Genomic DNA, 15,047 nt, shown 5'->3' with positions numbered 1-15,047 from the left:
TTATGGCAACAGTGTTTCAGGATATTAATCTACTGTGTTAAACACATGACACCTTTGGCTGTCCATCCATCAGTTGCATTCTCCTTGGCACATTCATTTCCTTTGAAATCTATGTACCTAAGTGAATAGTTAACATTTTCAAATGTGTTTATATCCACACCTTGATTAGTCAAAACAGCAGGTAGCAATCCACGCCAGGGAAATTCAGCAACAGCGATCGTGAAGAATGCCAGGGTGGACAGAATCTCTCTATTTTATCCTTTATCTCTACTCTTCTCCACCCTTTTGTAAACAGGCTTTGAGAACTGATGCATATTACTTTAATTTTCAAAAAGACTCAATTTGCAAAGGTAAGGAATTTGAAAAGGCTTAAATGTGATTTCTCCCCCTCAAATTAGTCTACTTAAAATTATTTTGCAATCTTTTAAATTAATCAAGACAATGTTTCTGTGGAGCTGTACAACTAACAAGGATGTAGAGGAATGCAGCTCACATCTATCCCTTTGAGGAGCTAAATCTAAGCAAATCACAGGTGTGTGTGTTTGGAGAAAATAGCAGGGATGAATAAAGACATTGCAGGGATCAGCTCCTCCTTGAGACAGCTTGTTTTGAGTTGAAGAGGTCTAATTATTCTGCCTTCAATCTACCAAAATTATAGGCCTAAAATGGTAAAGTAATTTTCTACAATTGAACTCTTCAGCAATGAGTCCTTGGTTCAATAGAGAATGATGCAACGTTTGTCCTTGGCTGGGCTTATTGAGATTCTAGATGATCTAATTTGCCTCAGACCTACTTTCCTGACATGTCATCATAACTTTCAATTCCAATTCAGTCCAAGAGTACATCTTAAACTCGATTCTCCTTCCTAACTTTGTGCCCATATTCCCCAAGCTGCTGACAGAAATTCTTTCTCATCACTGTCTTAAATGGGAGACCATTTTATTGAGGTAATCAGCTGACATCCAGGGGAATTCTTGCAGTGACTTATGAGCACTCTCAGGTAATATTTGGCTGCTGCCACTGAGGGATGTGATTCTACACCCAGTCGGCAAATTCTTTGAGACCTGTGAATCATGGTAATGAAGCAATTCTTTGCAAAGCTCTAACACTTCTGGTGAGGACACTACACTGTTGTGGGAAAACAAATTCCAGAAAATGGTTCCAAAAATAATGAAAGAATAACAACCTATTTCCAAGCGAAGTTGGTGTGTGATTTGGAAAGTTCAGGTGATGATGTTCCCTCATGCCTACTGCTCTTGGTTGGAAAGGTCATAGGTATCAGAGGTAGCCCCGAGGCAAGTAACTACAGTCCGTTTGTTGTATAAGCTGTAGTCACACTACACTGGTGATGAAGACTCAAATGCTAAGGTGCATGTGGTGTTCAACAATAGTCTACCTTATCCCGGCTGCTGTCAAGAGCCTTGACTGTTGGTGCACAACACATTCAGAGCCATGGTCCTTGATTTGTATGTATATTTGTGAAAGAACTTTGGAGAGTCAATGTCTGCGAGATATCCAACTCCTGTCCTGCTCTTGTAGCCACAGTATTCTTAAATTCCTCCATTTAAGTTAAGGAAAATATGGTGTTAGAATACCAAAGAGATTCTCCTCTCTTTTGTTGGACATGGCAATTGTCCAGCAGTTATGTGGCACAGCGGATTGTTGCCAATTATCAGACCATTGTTTGAATGTCGACTGGGATTTCCTGTGTGTGGGTGCTCATTCTCAGATATTTTCTGAGGACTTGTGAATGGAGTTCAACATAATACAACTCCTACTTCTGACATAATGACAGGAGAAAGGTCATTGGTGAAGCAGCTGAAAATGGATGGGCTGAGGATCTTGCCCAGGGGAAGCGGAGGAGAATCCTGGGAAAATAAGCAACTGCTCTACCTGTTCTTCTGCTCAATATGTTTTCATTTCTGCTCCTTAAATGCATTTTTTTTCTTCAGAAATCTCCCAAAGCTCCTCATTCTCAGTTGTGTGTCATCACAAACAATGCACAGGCTCCTCTGTTGTTTAGGCCTCTGCCATCTCCGTGCATCTCATTTCCTTCGCCCTGCTGGATCACTTCCTATAATCCTCATGTTCCTCTGGTTCAGATCTGTGCCATCTCTACTAATCTCATTTCTCACTACTCCAGTCCTTTAGCATCTGTTAATCCAAATACAGTTCTGTGGTTTAGTCCTCAGCCATCCCTGCTAATTGCTGGGATGCACTGTCGGCCTGAGCCATCTGCACTAATCTTCGTGCTTTTGCCACCTACATTAATTTCTAAGTTCTTCAGTTGTAAGTGTTGTGACATCACACCAAAAAGCTCTTATTTCACCACATTTCACTTACATCACACAAGTAGATCTTTCTGTTTTGATCTCCCCTGCCTTCATTCCAGCTGCAGCAATTGGCACGGTTACAATTCTTGACTGCAGCCTAATCTCTAAACTTCCATAATCTTGCAACAATTTTGCTTAATCAGTGCCTGCTGGTTGGATTCTCAATCAGGGCAACAAGTTCAGATCCACATCTTTTAATCTTTTCTTCTCTTCTAGGGTACTACCTTCAGAACCCAACCAATATGGTATGGTGACAATCAGCCACAAAACTGTACCTTGAGCAACCAAAGGTAGATTGGACCTATAGTAAGGGTTATCACCAAAATGGTGGTTAATACAAGATGATTCCATTTTAAGTAATAACTCTATGCTTAATTTGGGGGAGATATAGTAGGAAATTTTACTGCCTAAATGATATTTAACTTCCTTTGACCATTCTTCTTGTCTATTATTTTAAGGAGTGGGATCAGTCAATCTACATTCCTGGAAGTCTACTTCATTAAATGGGAGCATGAGTCTCATAAAGACCCAAATAGCAGAATTTCAATTAACCTCCGTTATTGCACATCAGCTTCTGAGAATCAGGAAGTTTCTTCAGTAAGTGGAGCAAGTTGAACATTCTGTTCATTGGATTCATGGCTTCTACCTTGTGTGAGCTTATCTAGATGTGGAAACATTCCAAACTTGCCATCACTGGCATCACCTTACAGTCCCAAAAAACACATTGGATGATAATGAAATAATTTGGTCTGATTCTGACTTCATGAAGTATTTCAGCATGGGACACAAATTTATCTTTAGTAAGTGATGCTAAATGGTGCCCCTCTTATTAAAATGTAATGGCTTAAAACCCATTTCTGCAATTTGACTTTTATTAGCCAGCACGCAGAACAGACAGTATTTTTTAGCTGTGGATGTGATTTGAATGAAAACAATTAAAGATAAATTGCTGTATCTTAGGTGAAAATAGTAATCCAGAAAATAAAGACTTTGAAATTGTGGTGAGGGATAGGAATATTTGAAAGACAAAAGTGTATGAAATTCCTTCCTGTTTTAAAAGAATTGTTGACTTTTCTATTTTTGAATATGCTGATCCTTCTGTTAAAGTAATACATTGAACCAATAAATTGATGTACTCTTTTGCAACTACCCTGCGGTTAAACAAAAAATCCTTTTAAATTTTAATAACAAAACTCTCTTAGGACAATTATTCAAAAATTTCCCTCTTAAAATCAGCTCCTTATTGTAAATTGTATCTATAGTGAAAATCCAGTAACTTTGCACCCAGAAAGCATGTGCAGGTTACTTCTAGCCAGTGTATAGAATAAAAGTAGAATATTCCTCAAAGTCATCACAAGGTGCTGAGCAAGTTAGCAAGTTTTACAGACTCCCCTGAGCAATGCAAAGAAGGTCTCTGAATCATGGTGTGGGGTTTGTCCATTCAGAGGCACAGTGAGACAACTCCAGGAGCAGCACCAGTCGTTACACATGACCATTTTTTCAAATTGCTGAAGCTTTTAATTCTATTAGTTGGGTGGGGGGGGGGGGGGGGAATCGAGGAGGGGTAATGTGGAACATCCTCCTAAAATTCAATGCCCAATGGAAATTCATCAACTCATATTTGCTTGACAACAGCATGTAAGCTGTTCCCTTGAACTTGATCACCACAATATTGCACCTTCCTTCAACAACCTTTCTGTAGAACTATCTTCAGAACTAAAGGAAAAGTGTTCAACCTTCAGTGACTATGCCCCAGAACTAAGCTCACTTAAACCTTAGTAATTCAAAGCCAAATTGGAGTCCACTTGTGTTTATGCAAACTCAGGAGCTACATTTCAAGCAATCATCAACCCACTTCCACGGAAGTACAGGAGAGGATGGTGTTACACTCAACATCTCCAAGGCAAAGGTCCTCAGCAATTTTTCCCTTCTGTATCACATAGACTATGCTTCCTATATCATGGAGTCTTCTATCAGCAAAAGCAGAAGTTAAAACTGAAATTCACCACTGCCATTATAGCCTTTGCATGATTGAGGTAAAGAAAATTTGAGAATCAAAGCCTCATACCAAACACAGAACTCACAGGCCATTGGGCAGCAGTGATCCCTGCCCACCCTATATTCCTGAGACCTGGACCATTTACAGCAGGTACTCCAAGTCAAAAGTAATCTCTCTGTCTCTGCAACATCCTCCAAATTCGCTCCATGAATAACAGGTAAGATGGGCACACCAATAGCGAGTGCATTTAATACTGGTAAGTGTGAGGTGATGCACACTAGGAGGGCAAATAAGGATAGGACATACACAACAGTTGGGACTTACAGAGTATGGAGGAACAGAGAGACTTCAATGCACAGGTCTAAGAAGTTAAGCACAAGTAGACAACATGTAGGATATGGGATACTTGACCTCTCTAGGTAGGGCAAAGCATACAGTGATATTATAATAGAACCTTAAGAAACATTGTTTCAGCAGAACTGGCGCGCTGTGTTCAGTTCTAGTCACCATACCATAGGGAGAGTACTATTCTACTGGAGACTATGAACTGGACATTCACCAGGATATTGCCTGGGATAGACTATTTCAGTTAGATAATGGGACAGATAACAGGAAACTTTTGCCCAAAGTGAAGATATATGAAACTAAATGGTACAAGTTTACAGTGAGGGATAAGAGTTGAGAGTTGATCTGAGGAAGACCGTTTGACAAGAATCTGTAATACACTATATGAGTGGATGATAGAAGCAGGTACCCTCACAGCATTTAATAGGTATCTGGATGAGGGCATCAATTGCCAATGCATAGATGGTTATGGATCTTCTGTGCTGGTAAATGGGGTTAGAATAGATAAGTACTTGATGGCCAGCGTGGATAAGGTGGGCTGAAGGGTGTCTTGTTGTGTTGTATGACAAATCAGTGCCAGTTTCCTCACCCAGGCAAACCTCCACATTAACTCACAGACTCAGCTGGCTGCATTGGTCAGGCCAAATCTCTCATTTGTTTTAGCTCAGCCTCCTGAAACAGGTATTCTCTTATCTCACTCTGTCATGGGAAGAGATTACTAGATGGGCAGTGGAAAAGGTTCAAAAAATATCTTGAAAGTCCCCTGGACATGGAGCAGTTTCCATGGCCCCTGGAAATTGGAAATTATGAAAAAAGGAAGGGAAAGGCAAATAAAGACTTACTGCTAGTTGAGCAACAAATCCTTGAGCTGCAATCTAGGTAGGGCGGGATTCAGTTGGAGAGCATTAAAGAAGTTGAGGCTGCAGTAACAAAAGTCAGACTAAAGAGATTCATTGAAAATGAGAAATGGAGGAGAGTTGAGATGGGAGATGTAAATGTAAGCAGGAGAAACTATACAGTTTGACAGTTGTATCATGTGAAAGATGCTTTGAGATTTTTTTTTGGTAAGGCAGAAAATAGCATTAATTACTTAATTGCACATATACAGTATTTTTTTCTGAATGGGTTTGCAAATCTGAATCCCAAGTGTAATGAATTTAAACATTTTCCCACATTGAAGGAAGTCATATTCAAACACAGTGAAGTATGATGAAGGACTTGTGTTTTAATGTAATCAATTAATGTATCTGACATGCAAAAGCAGGAAGGAATCTTTTGAGATGACTGAGACTCTCTCCCTGACTATAATGGGCCATTTATAGACAGTGTTATCAATATCTTAATGTTCAGTCCTTGCTATGATAGTCCTAGGATTATTTGAATCCTGACAGTAATCAATTTATTTGAATTGCTCTACCATTAGAATGAAAATGATATGAATCTGAAAATTTAGTATACAGTTAATCCCAATGGTGACTTTGATAGACAGGCTTCAGTGTATGGTTAGCTTTGTACTTACTGTTCTCCCATCCGATTATAGTGGGGCACGGAGAGTGTTGTGTGGCACATGATTGCGACTCAGCCCATACTACGGATGGAGGGGAGAATGGTAAGTATGAACATTAGAACACACATAATACATCAACAGGTAATGTGAAAACAGATTAACAGACATTATTACACTTGTGAAAGTATATTTTAAATAAAAATGTCCAACCACATCATGCTGATTAGCACATTATTTTTAGGAGTGTTAATTGAAGCACTTTTAAGAAAATTTAAAAAAGTGCAAGAGAACCTTCTACTGTCTCTTTAAACTACCCTATCATTAAATAACATAACTGGTCATAGATTTTGTCTTTAATTTCCTGCCTAATTACCAAATGAATTATTTAGAAGCCAAATTTCAACAACAAATCTCAGCTTTGATTGTAAATAACATGTACACAGCATGTTGGAGGAAAGAGTTTCAAAGATTAATAACCCTCAGAGAAGAAGCCTCATCTAACTGGCTGATCCCTTATTTTGAGACTATGCTTGCTATTTCCAGAATATCTAACCCATCAAAACTCCATTCACCATTTATCCTATTAAGTCATTTTAGAAGCCCATGTGCTTTGATGAAATCACCTCTCATTCTTCTGAATTCCAGAGAGTAAAGGGGCACTTTACAACAGTACTGTAACAATAACATTACTGATATCTTTTGAGAAATAAATGATCTTCCAACCTTTTTGGTTGGTGCCAAGTAAAAATGCTTTAATGCTTAAAAGCTAAAAGATCTTTTTGACTATCTCAAAATTCTGCATTAGTCCAATTCCTATGAGGTCATAAGATAAGAATGTATTCATCAAGTTTAGTTCTAATCAATTTCAAGGACTGCTCGTGGATGCTGCTCTGATATCCTGAAAATGGATTGAATATTTCTCACACTTTCAATGGACAGTAGGTGCAGGAGTAGGCCCTTTGGCCCTTCTAGCCAGCACCGCCATTCACTGTGATCATGGCTGATCATCCACAATCAGTACCCCGTTCCTGCCCTCTCCCTATATCCCTTGACCCTGCTATCTATAAGAGCTCTATCTAACTTTCTCTTGAATGCATCCAGAGACTTGGCCTCCACTGCCTTCTGGGGCAGAGCATTCCACATATCCACCACTCTCTGGGTGAAAAAGTTTGTCTGCATCTCTCTTCTAAATGGCCTACCCCTTAATCTTAAACTGTGGCCTCTAGTTCTGGACTCACCCATCAGCGGGAACATGCTTTCTGCCTCCAGCGTGTCCAATCCCTTAATAATCTTATATATTTCAATCAGATCCCCTCTCATCCTTCTAAATTCCAGTGTATATAAGCCCAGTCGCTCCAATCTTTCAGCATATGACAGTCCCGCCATTCCGGGAATTAACCTTGTGAACCTACGCTGCACTCCCTCAATAGCAAGAATGTCCTTCCTCAAATTTGGAGACCAAAACTGCACACAATACTCCAAGTGGGGTCTCACCAGGGCCCTGTACAGCTCCTATACTCAATTCCTCTTGTTATAAATGCCAGCATGCCAATAACTTTCTTCACTGCCTGCTGTACCTGCATGCTTGCTTTCATTGACTGATGTACAGGAACACCTAGATCTTGTTGTACTTCCCCTTTTCCTAACTTGACTCCATTTAGATAGTAATCTGCCTTCCTGTTTTTGCCACCAAAGTGGATAACCTCACATTTATCCACATTAAATTGCACCTGCCATACATTTGCCCACTCACCCAACCTGTCCAAGTCACCCTGCATTCTCATAACATCCTCCTGACATTTCACACTGCCACCCAGCTTTGTGTCATCAGCAAATTTGCTAATGTTACTTTTAATCCCTTCATCTAAATCATTAATGTGGATTGTAAGCAGCTGCAGTCCCAGCACCGAACCTTTGTGGTAACCCACTGGTCACAGCCTGCCATTCCGAAAGGGACCCGTTAATCACAACTCTGTTTCCTGTCAGCCAGCCAATTTTCAATCCATGTCAGTACTCTGCCCCCAATACCATGTGCCCTAATTTTGCCCACTAATTTCCTATGTGGGACTTTATCAAAAGCTTTCTGGAAGTCCAGGTACACTACATCCACTGGCTCTCCCTTGTCCATTTTCATAGTTTCATCTACAAGATGTGGCACTTTGCACTTTGCAGTCATGAGGTACATTTTGAAGAGTAATCACTGCTGGCATGTAAGAAACATGATAGCCAATTTTCACACTGATGGTCCACAAACAGCAATGCCATAATCAAGTAAAGTTCTGCATTAAGTGAAGTTGGTTGAAGGATAAATATTGAAAAGGACATCAGTGATACCTGCACTGGTCCTGCTTAGTATCTGTAGTGTTATTAAGTCTTTTACATACATTTGAGATATCTTGATTTTAGTTCCTTTCGAAACATGACACTTCTAGGATACCCCTTGAGGATACACACCCTTTTTAGAGTCAGTCAGGATTTGCGTTCAAGCTTCTGCAGTGATACTTAAGCCCGCAACCTTTAAACTCAAAAGCTGAGAGTTCCAGCCACTGAACCTTTAAGCTGATATTCTGAAGAGTAACTAGACTTCAAATGTGATTACTTGCAAAGTTTTGCTTCTTCCAAATTGTGGAGCTGGCTGAAGAAAGCTAAAGGCAGGAAAAAATAATTGACTTACTTCCTGTAGGAATTAAATCCCTATCAGGGATGAACAGTTTGTACCCATAATGTTTCTCTAGCACATCTGGTAAGATCTCCAGAGCAAAACGTTCTTCCTCAGTAGTTTCTTGGCTCCACTGGTCAGGGTCCACTTTGGTGTATGACAGGTATGCATCATAATCTTTATTCTCTGGAAAATAATGAAAATATTTTCCCTGAATAGTCTCTTATGCTTTCCATTGTCATTGTGTTATTTTCTTTTGATGATGCAGAAACATCATTAATTGATCAGTAAATCTGACAACCTTGAAGTTAAATGTTTATAACAGTTTGAAATATTACTTATAAGAAAGAAGCAGTGATAAAAATCAATATTCTGAATTGAAAAGTGTTAGTGTAACTGAACCTGAACATTTTCCCTCTGCTAGAGACGTTCTTGAGCTCCCGCTAATCTATTAACAATTTCTGTGCTAATTTTGGGTTTGATATTATTTGCAAAGTCACACTGATACTTTGGTGGAGTCAGTCATGGGTTTGACCACCAAAAGTGGATGATAATGAGTTCCATCTCAAGCTTACTTCCAATGAAGTCAATATAAATACCAATTAGGATATAAATAGTCTTGGTTTCCTGTTTACTATAATGTATTTTACACAACCACGCACTGACGTTCAAATAACTTGTTGAAATGCATCAAAAATTACTAAACTTTGTTCAGAATCAAAAAGCTCAAGTTAATATTGTGTTCATATAGCCTGTTCAACATTTCATTATATCATTTCCATTTGAAACAGGATCCACTTTTTTACTAACATATTCACTTTGCCAGGATTAAATTATTTTGTTGTAAAAGCATGTAATTCTTGCTGTCCCTTGAAACTGGAGAAGCACTGGTCAGCTTTTTAATCCATTTGTATCTACGTAGCTCTGTAAAGCTATTCTGTATTGTACTACTCAGATGGGATGAATCAAAATACTTGCTCAATTTGTATTATCTGATTAGTATAATGAAGAACATATTGAGATAACCTTAACTGGGGTGGCACAATAGCAAAGTGGTTCTCGTAAAGCTATTACAGCATTAGCACCCCAGGTTGACTTCCTGTTGCTGTCTGTAAGGCGATTGTATGTTTTCTTTGTGGCCACGGTTTACTCTGGTTTCCTTCCACATTTTAAAGACATATGGAAGTAGGTTAATTGGTGACATGGGTGTAATAGGACAGTGTGAGCTCATTGCGCTAGGAGGGCCTGGTACCATGTTGTGTCTCTGAATAAATAAAAATAAAGAAAACTAACACAAAAAACACAGTAATCAGGGATAACCACTATTGAAATATTCAGTAAGACTATTCAGATAGATAGATAGATAGATAGATAGATACTTTATTCATCCCCATGGGGAAATTCAACTTTTTTCCAATGTCCCATACACTTGTTGTAGCAAAACTAATTACATACAATACTTAACTCAGTAAGAAAATATGATATGCATCTAAATCACTATCTCAAAAAGCATTAATAATAGCTTTAGAAAAGTTCTTAAGTCCTGGCGGTAGAATTGTAAAGCCTAATGGCATTGGGGAGTATTGACCTCTTCATCCTGTCTGAGGAGCATTGCATCGATAGTAACCTGTCGCTGAAACTGCTTCTGTCTCTGGATGGTGCTATGTAGAGGATGTTCGGAGTTTTCCATAATTGACCGTAGCCTACTCAGCGCCCTTCGCTCTGCTACCGATGTTAAACTCTCCAGTACTTTGCCCACGACAGAGCCCGCCTTCCTTACCAGCTTATTAAGACGTGAGGCATCCCTCTTCTTAATGCTACCTCCCCAACACGCCACCACAAAGAAGAGGGCGCTCTCCACAACTGACCTATAGAACATCTTCAGCATCTCACTACAGACATTGAATGACGCCAACCTTCTAAGGAAGTACAGTCGACTCTGTGCCTTCCTGCACAAGGCATCTGTGTTGGCAGTCCAGTCTAGCTTCTCGTCTAACTGTACTCCCAGATACTTGTAGGTCTTAACCTGCTCCACACATTCTCCATTAATGATCACTGGCTCCATATGAGGCCTAGATCTCCTAAAGTCCACCACCATCTCCTTGGTCTTGGTGATATTGAGACGCAGGTAGTTTGAGTTGCACCATATCACAAAGTCCTGTATCAGTTTCCTATACTCCTCCTCCTGTCCATTCCTGACACACCCCACTATGGCCGTGTCATCAGCGAACTTCTGCACATGGCAGGACTCCGAGTTATATTGGAAGTCTGATGTGTACAGGGTGAACAGGACTGGAGAGAGTACGGTTCCCTGCGGCGCTCCTGTGCTGCTGACCACCGTGTCAGACCTACAGTCTCCCAACCGCACATACTGAGGTCTATCTGTCAAGTAGTCCACTATCCAATCCACCATGTGAGAGTCTACTCCCATCTCCGTTAGTTTGTGCCTTAATTCATTGCTAGTTAAGTCAACATGTGATCATGTGCTAACTATTTCATAATGGACTATGTGCTTTTGTAAGTGTTCTGGGCAAAAATTAAATATTTGCTTGATTTTTTTTGCACATATTTGCAGCAACTGGGAGAGAAATTAGCCCTTGATCACCAGTGCTATATGCACACTATAATTGTTGACTTCCTTGCTCTATATTCAGCTAATGATATTAGCATTAGCTGCAGAATTTTAGAAACTAGGCCAATGGAAAACAGGTGCAAAGTCTATTGTAAGTATTGACGAAGAAATTAATGTTTACCATCTTCAATGATTTGTTCTATTTTGGTATTATTTAATTAACCCTAACGTGCGGTTGAAAACATTTCAGTGCATTCATCATAAAGTGATACGGGAAATACTAATGAGTATAAGTGTGACATTTGTCGTATTAAATTGAAGTCAAGATAAAATTTAAGGCGAAGTGTTAGGTTTTATATCTTTCTGCTCTTTTCATATCTTAAAGTAAAACACATTGGGGATGATCTCATACAAAGTGGTGTAAAGGTGGTGATGCATTGGGTGCATATACACAAACTACCAAAAATTCAAATGCAAGTACATTATTTATATTACAATACTTATTTACACATACGGCAATGTTTATTGTCATCAGAATCCAGAAAATCAAATTATATGAAATTCACATATCAGCTCTTACCTCCATCTAGATCATCTGCTCCAAAATGATTGCGATAAAATAGCATGATATCTATCTTATAACATTTGTACACAGTCACCAGACAGATCAGCAGTAAAAGAATAGCCCCTAGTCCTCCTGCAAGTTCCACAGTGTACATCAGCTCTGGAATGGAAAAGACATGGTCAGCTCTGTACCAGGTTCAGACCTTCACAAAAATAATTGCAATCCATCCCCTAACTTTGTTTTATGTACATTACAACATCACCATTTTAGGTTTAAAAGAAAATCTGGGAAGTTCCAGGAGAAATTTATTTTTATATGTTTAGTTTGAATCAAATTCGCATTGAAGCTACTTTTCTCTCATAGAATACTGGTTTGCTGTATTGAGAAAGACAGCTCCACGGGAAGATAAACACCCTTACCTATATTTCAAATATAGTATTACAATTTCCTCTATGTTGGTCTCTTGTGCACCACTACATTTGAAGCCTTACCATGGACATTTCAAGTTAGAATTCATTTTCTGAATCTTGTTGCCTCTCCATCACAGATTCCTCTCATAAAACCTTCACTTCCTGCAAAAGGCAGCAGGGAAGTGTATCTTTGTGCAACTTGAAGATTCAAGATTCAAGTTTATTTATCACATGCACCTCAAAACATACAGTGAAACGCGTAATTTGCATTGACAACCAACACACCTGAGGGCGTGCTGGGGGCAGCCCGCAAGTGTCGCTACACATTCTGGCACCAACACAGCATGCTCACAATGTCAGGCGAACAATACAGAACACAATGAGCAACAAAACAACAACAGCAAAACAAGTCCGCCTCCTCCCACCCTCCCACCCACGCACATACACAGTCCTCTAACCCCAAGACGGGCCATCTCCTTTGGCTTCCAACCTCCAATGGACTTGGTCATGCAGACATTGGATCTACCCCAGTGGATTCGCAGACGCAGGGCTCCAGCCAACTGGCCTCGAAGTCTGACTTCAAACTTTCAACTTTTTCTCCCTTAGACTATGTAAAAACTTATTTTTTCTTGCCCACCCATAAAAGGTGGGTGCTGGGAATGAGAAGGTGGGTGCAATGGTTGAGTTTCTGAGTCACACGTATCAAATAAAGACCAAAAGCTTACAGATCGTTCAAAAGCAATGGAAGTTGCCTGCAGAAAATGGACTGGATGGAGCTGAGGGAGTGAGAAAGGAGAGCATCACTTTGTAACAATCGCCCTTGCAACCAACAGTGCCAATAATGAGGAGTTAATGTTGCAGAATATACAGCTGGTACAATTTAACTTACAGAAGCTGATTTCTAAAACGTGTTCACAGATCATTGTCACCATTGTTAAAAGGCTTTACAATGAGGAGCTTTATATCACATAACTGAACAGTCTCTCTGAAGGGATTATACTTAAAGTATTAAGTCATTGACTTCCAACTGCAAGCATAGGATTGGGAAAAATGTTTATTTTAAACATTGTCTTGGCAGAGGCTGTACAAACAATAATAATAAGATTTGCATTGTAACACAGATTTTAGCTGTTTCTACCATGGAAAGTTCAGTTTGTCAATGTGATATTACGTAGATAATTTCTACATCATGCATCTCTGATACTACATCTCAGCTTTTCAGCACATGAATTATAGTTATGATGGTATTGTGTTTGCTAATCACGAAGTTCTAAACCTAAATGAAGAGCTTAAATTCTATCAAATACAAATAGCCATGAGCATCCTCACTCAAGGGAAATGATACTGTAACTATCCAATCTTCAAAGGCTAGTTTACTTCCCTGTTTATTCTCCATAGTAAGTTTAGCTGCCAACACCCACTATTTGTATGGTGGGTCCCCCTCCCTACCAAGGAGAAGATACTTCCAGCTAATAAAGTTAAACTACTTTGTTCATTTATAAACATGTAAATCTAAACAACATTCTTAAAGTACATTTAAAATTCACAGATGAATTCTATCTTATAAAAGACTTCCAAATTACAAACCATTTCTAAAACACAAAGGATTTCTAAAGCACAGATACAATTCCTATAAGCCAAAAAGACATACCAACAATGCAGATGAACCAGTCGTCTGTCACAGAAATCAAAGGCAGTTCACCCATGTTTCTTTCATGCTTCTCGATGTTGCTTACTCCATTCCTAATAAGCCTGAATTGCTCTCTTCATTTATAATTTTCTTTGCCACTCTTGTGATATTTTTTTCTGGTACCTTTTAACACAGGCAGTCTAAAAGCTTCTTGGAGACACAGATCCCAGATACCCACAATTAATGCTGTGAAGCTAACTTCCCCAAGTACATAAGCATTGCAACTTATTAATAGATCATTTATTTTCATGCTAAGTGATTGTCTCCACCTGGTCTGCAAGCTTTCTTGAACTGCGACTTAGCCATTGTCGATTGTTTTGAAACAAGCCAAATTAAATAACCTATTGTCTTATACTGCACTTCTTCAGCAGTTAAACAGGTACTATAGCTCAACATCCTGCTTTCTATAGACAGAGCTTGTTTGGAAAGCTGTGCATTAAACTTCAAACTGATTACTGCTTTCTATTTTAATTGAGAAATGAAGACCAGCTCCCATTTACAACCAGAAGCTAAGCAGTGAATATTGGTTGGAAGTTTAATTTACAACTATGATGTTTACAAGTGGCAGTTCCAAGCCTGGCAAAAAGAAGAGGCTCCTTCACTCAGGGAACGAAAATCCATCACAAAGTGTGTTAGCAATTCTCGGAGAATTTTCATACTTTACAATCTTTTCACTGATACCAGTATTCTACATCACTTTAATAAGTACCACTACCCCCCCAAAGGGAAAGTACACAGCAAACTTCATTCTTTTCTGTGACCTTGTAAATAATGTACCAGTCCTTTCAGTTTAGGTCCTACAGGGCACAGTTGCAGCCGAAACTAAAATAAGCTCTAACCTAATGATCTTCTTAAGCCCTGGATGTTCAAAGCCACTAAAGCTGACAAAATATTATTTGAAATGCACAAATATTAGCGATGTAGGAACAGTGTCAGTCAGTTTGGACACATAAAGGGCCATATAATA

General features: G+C 39.2%; 1 protein-coding gene across 2 annotated transcripts in view; it reads right to left on the bottom strand.

Annotated features, from left to right (window-relative positions):
* Positions 1-15,047, bottom strand: part of LOC140727831 (interleukin-1 receptor accessory protein-like 1) — a 1,400,327-nt gene that overhangs the window by 12,242 nt on the left and 1,373,038 nt on the right. Inside the window, exons 9-11 of one of the 2 annotated variants that reach the window (XM_073045631.1) lie at positions 11,996-12,139; positions 8,859-9,029; positions 6,197-6,265 (exon numbers count right to left, since the gene is read on the bottom strand). In XM_073045631.1, coding sequence (XP_072901732.1) covers positions 6,197-6,265; positions 8,859-9,029; positions 11,996-12,139 — 384 coding nt within the window. The remainder of the gene's footprint in view (positions 1-6,196; positions 6,266-8,858; positions 9,030-11,995; positions 12,140-15,047) is intronic. The other variant, XM_073045632.1, reaches the window with a different exon arrangement.

The sequence above is a fragment of the Hemitrygon akajei genome, chromosome 5, assembly GCF_048418815.1.
Source record: "Hemitrygon akajei chromosome 5, sHemAka1.3, whole genome shotgun sequence".
Lineage (NCBI taxonomy): Eukaryota > Metazoa > Chordata > Chondrichthyes > Myliobatiformes > Dasyatidae > Hemitrygon > Hemitrygon akajei.
The sequence above is the reverse complement of the archived record's forward strand: the minus strand, read 5'-3'. Positions and strand labels throughout refer to the sequence as shown.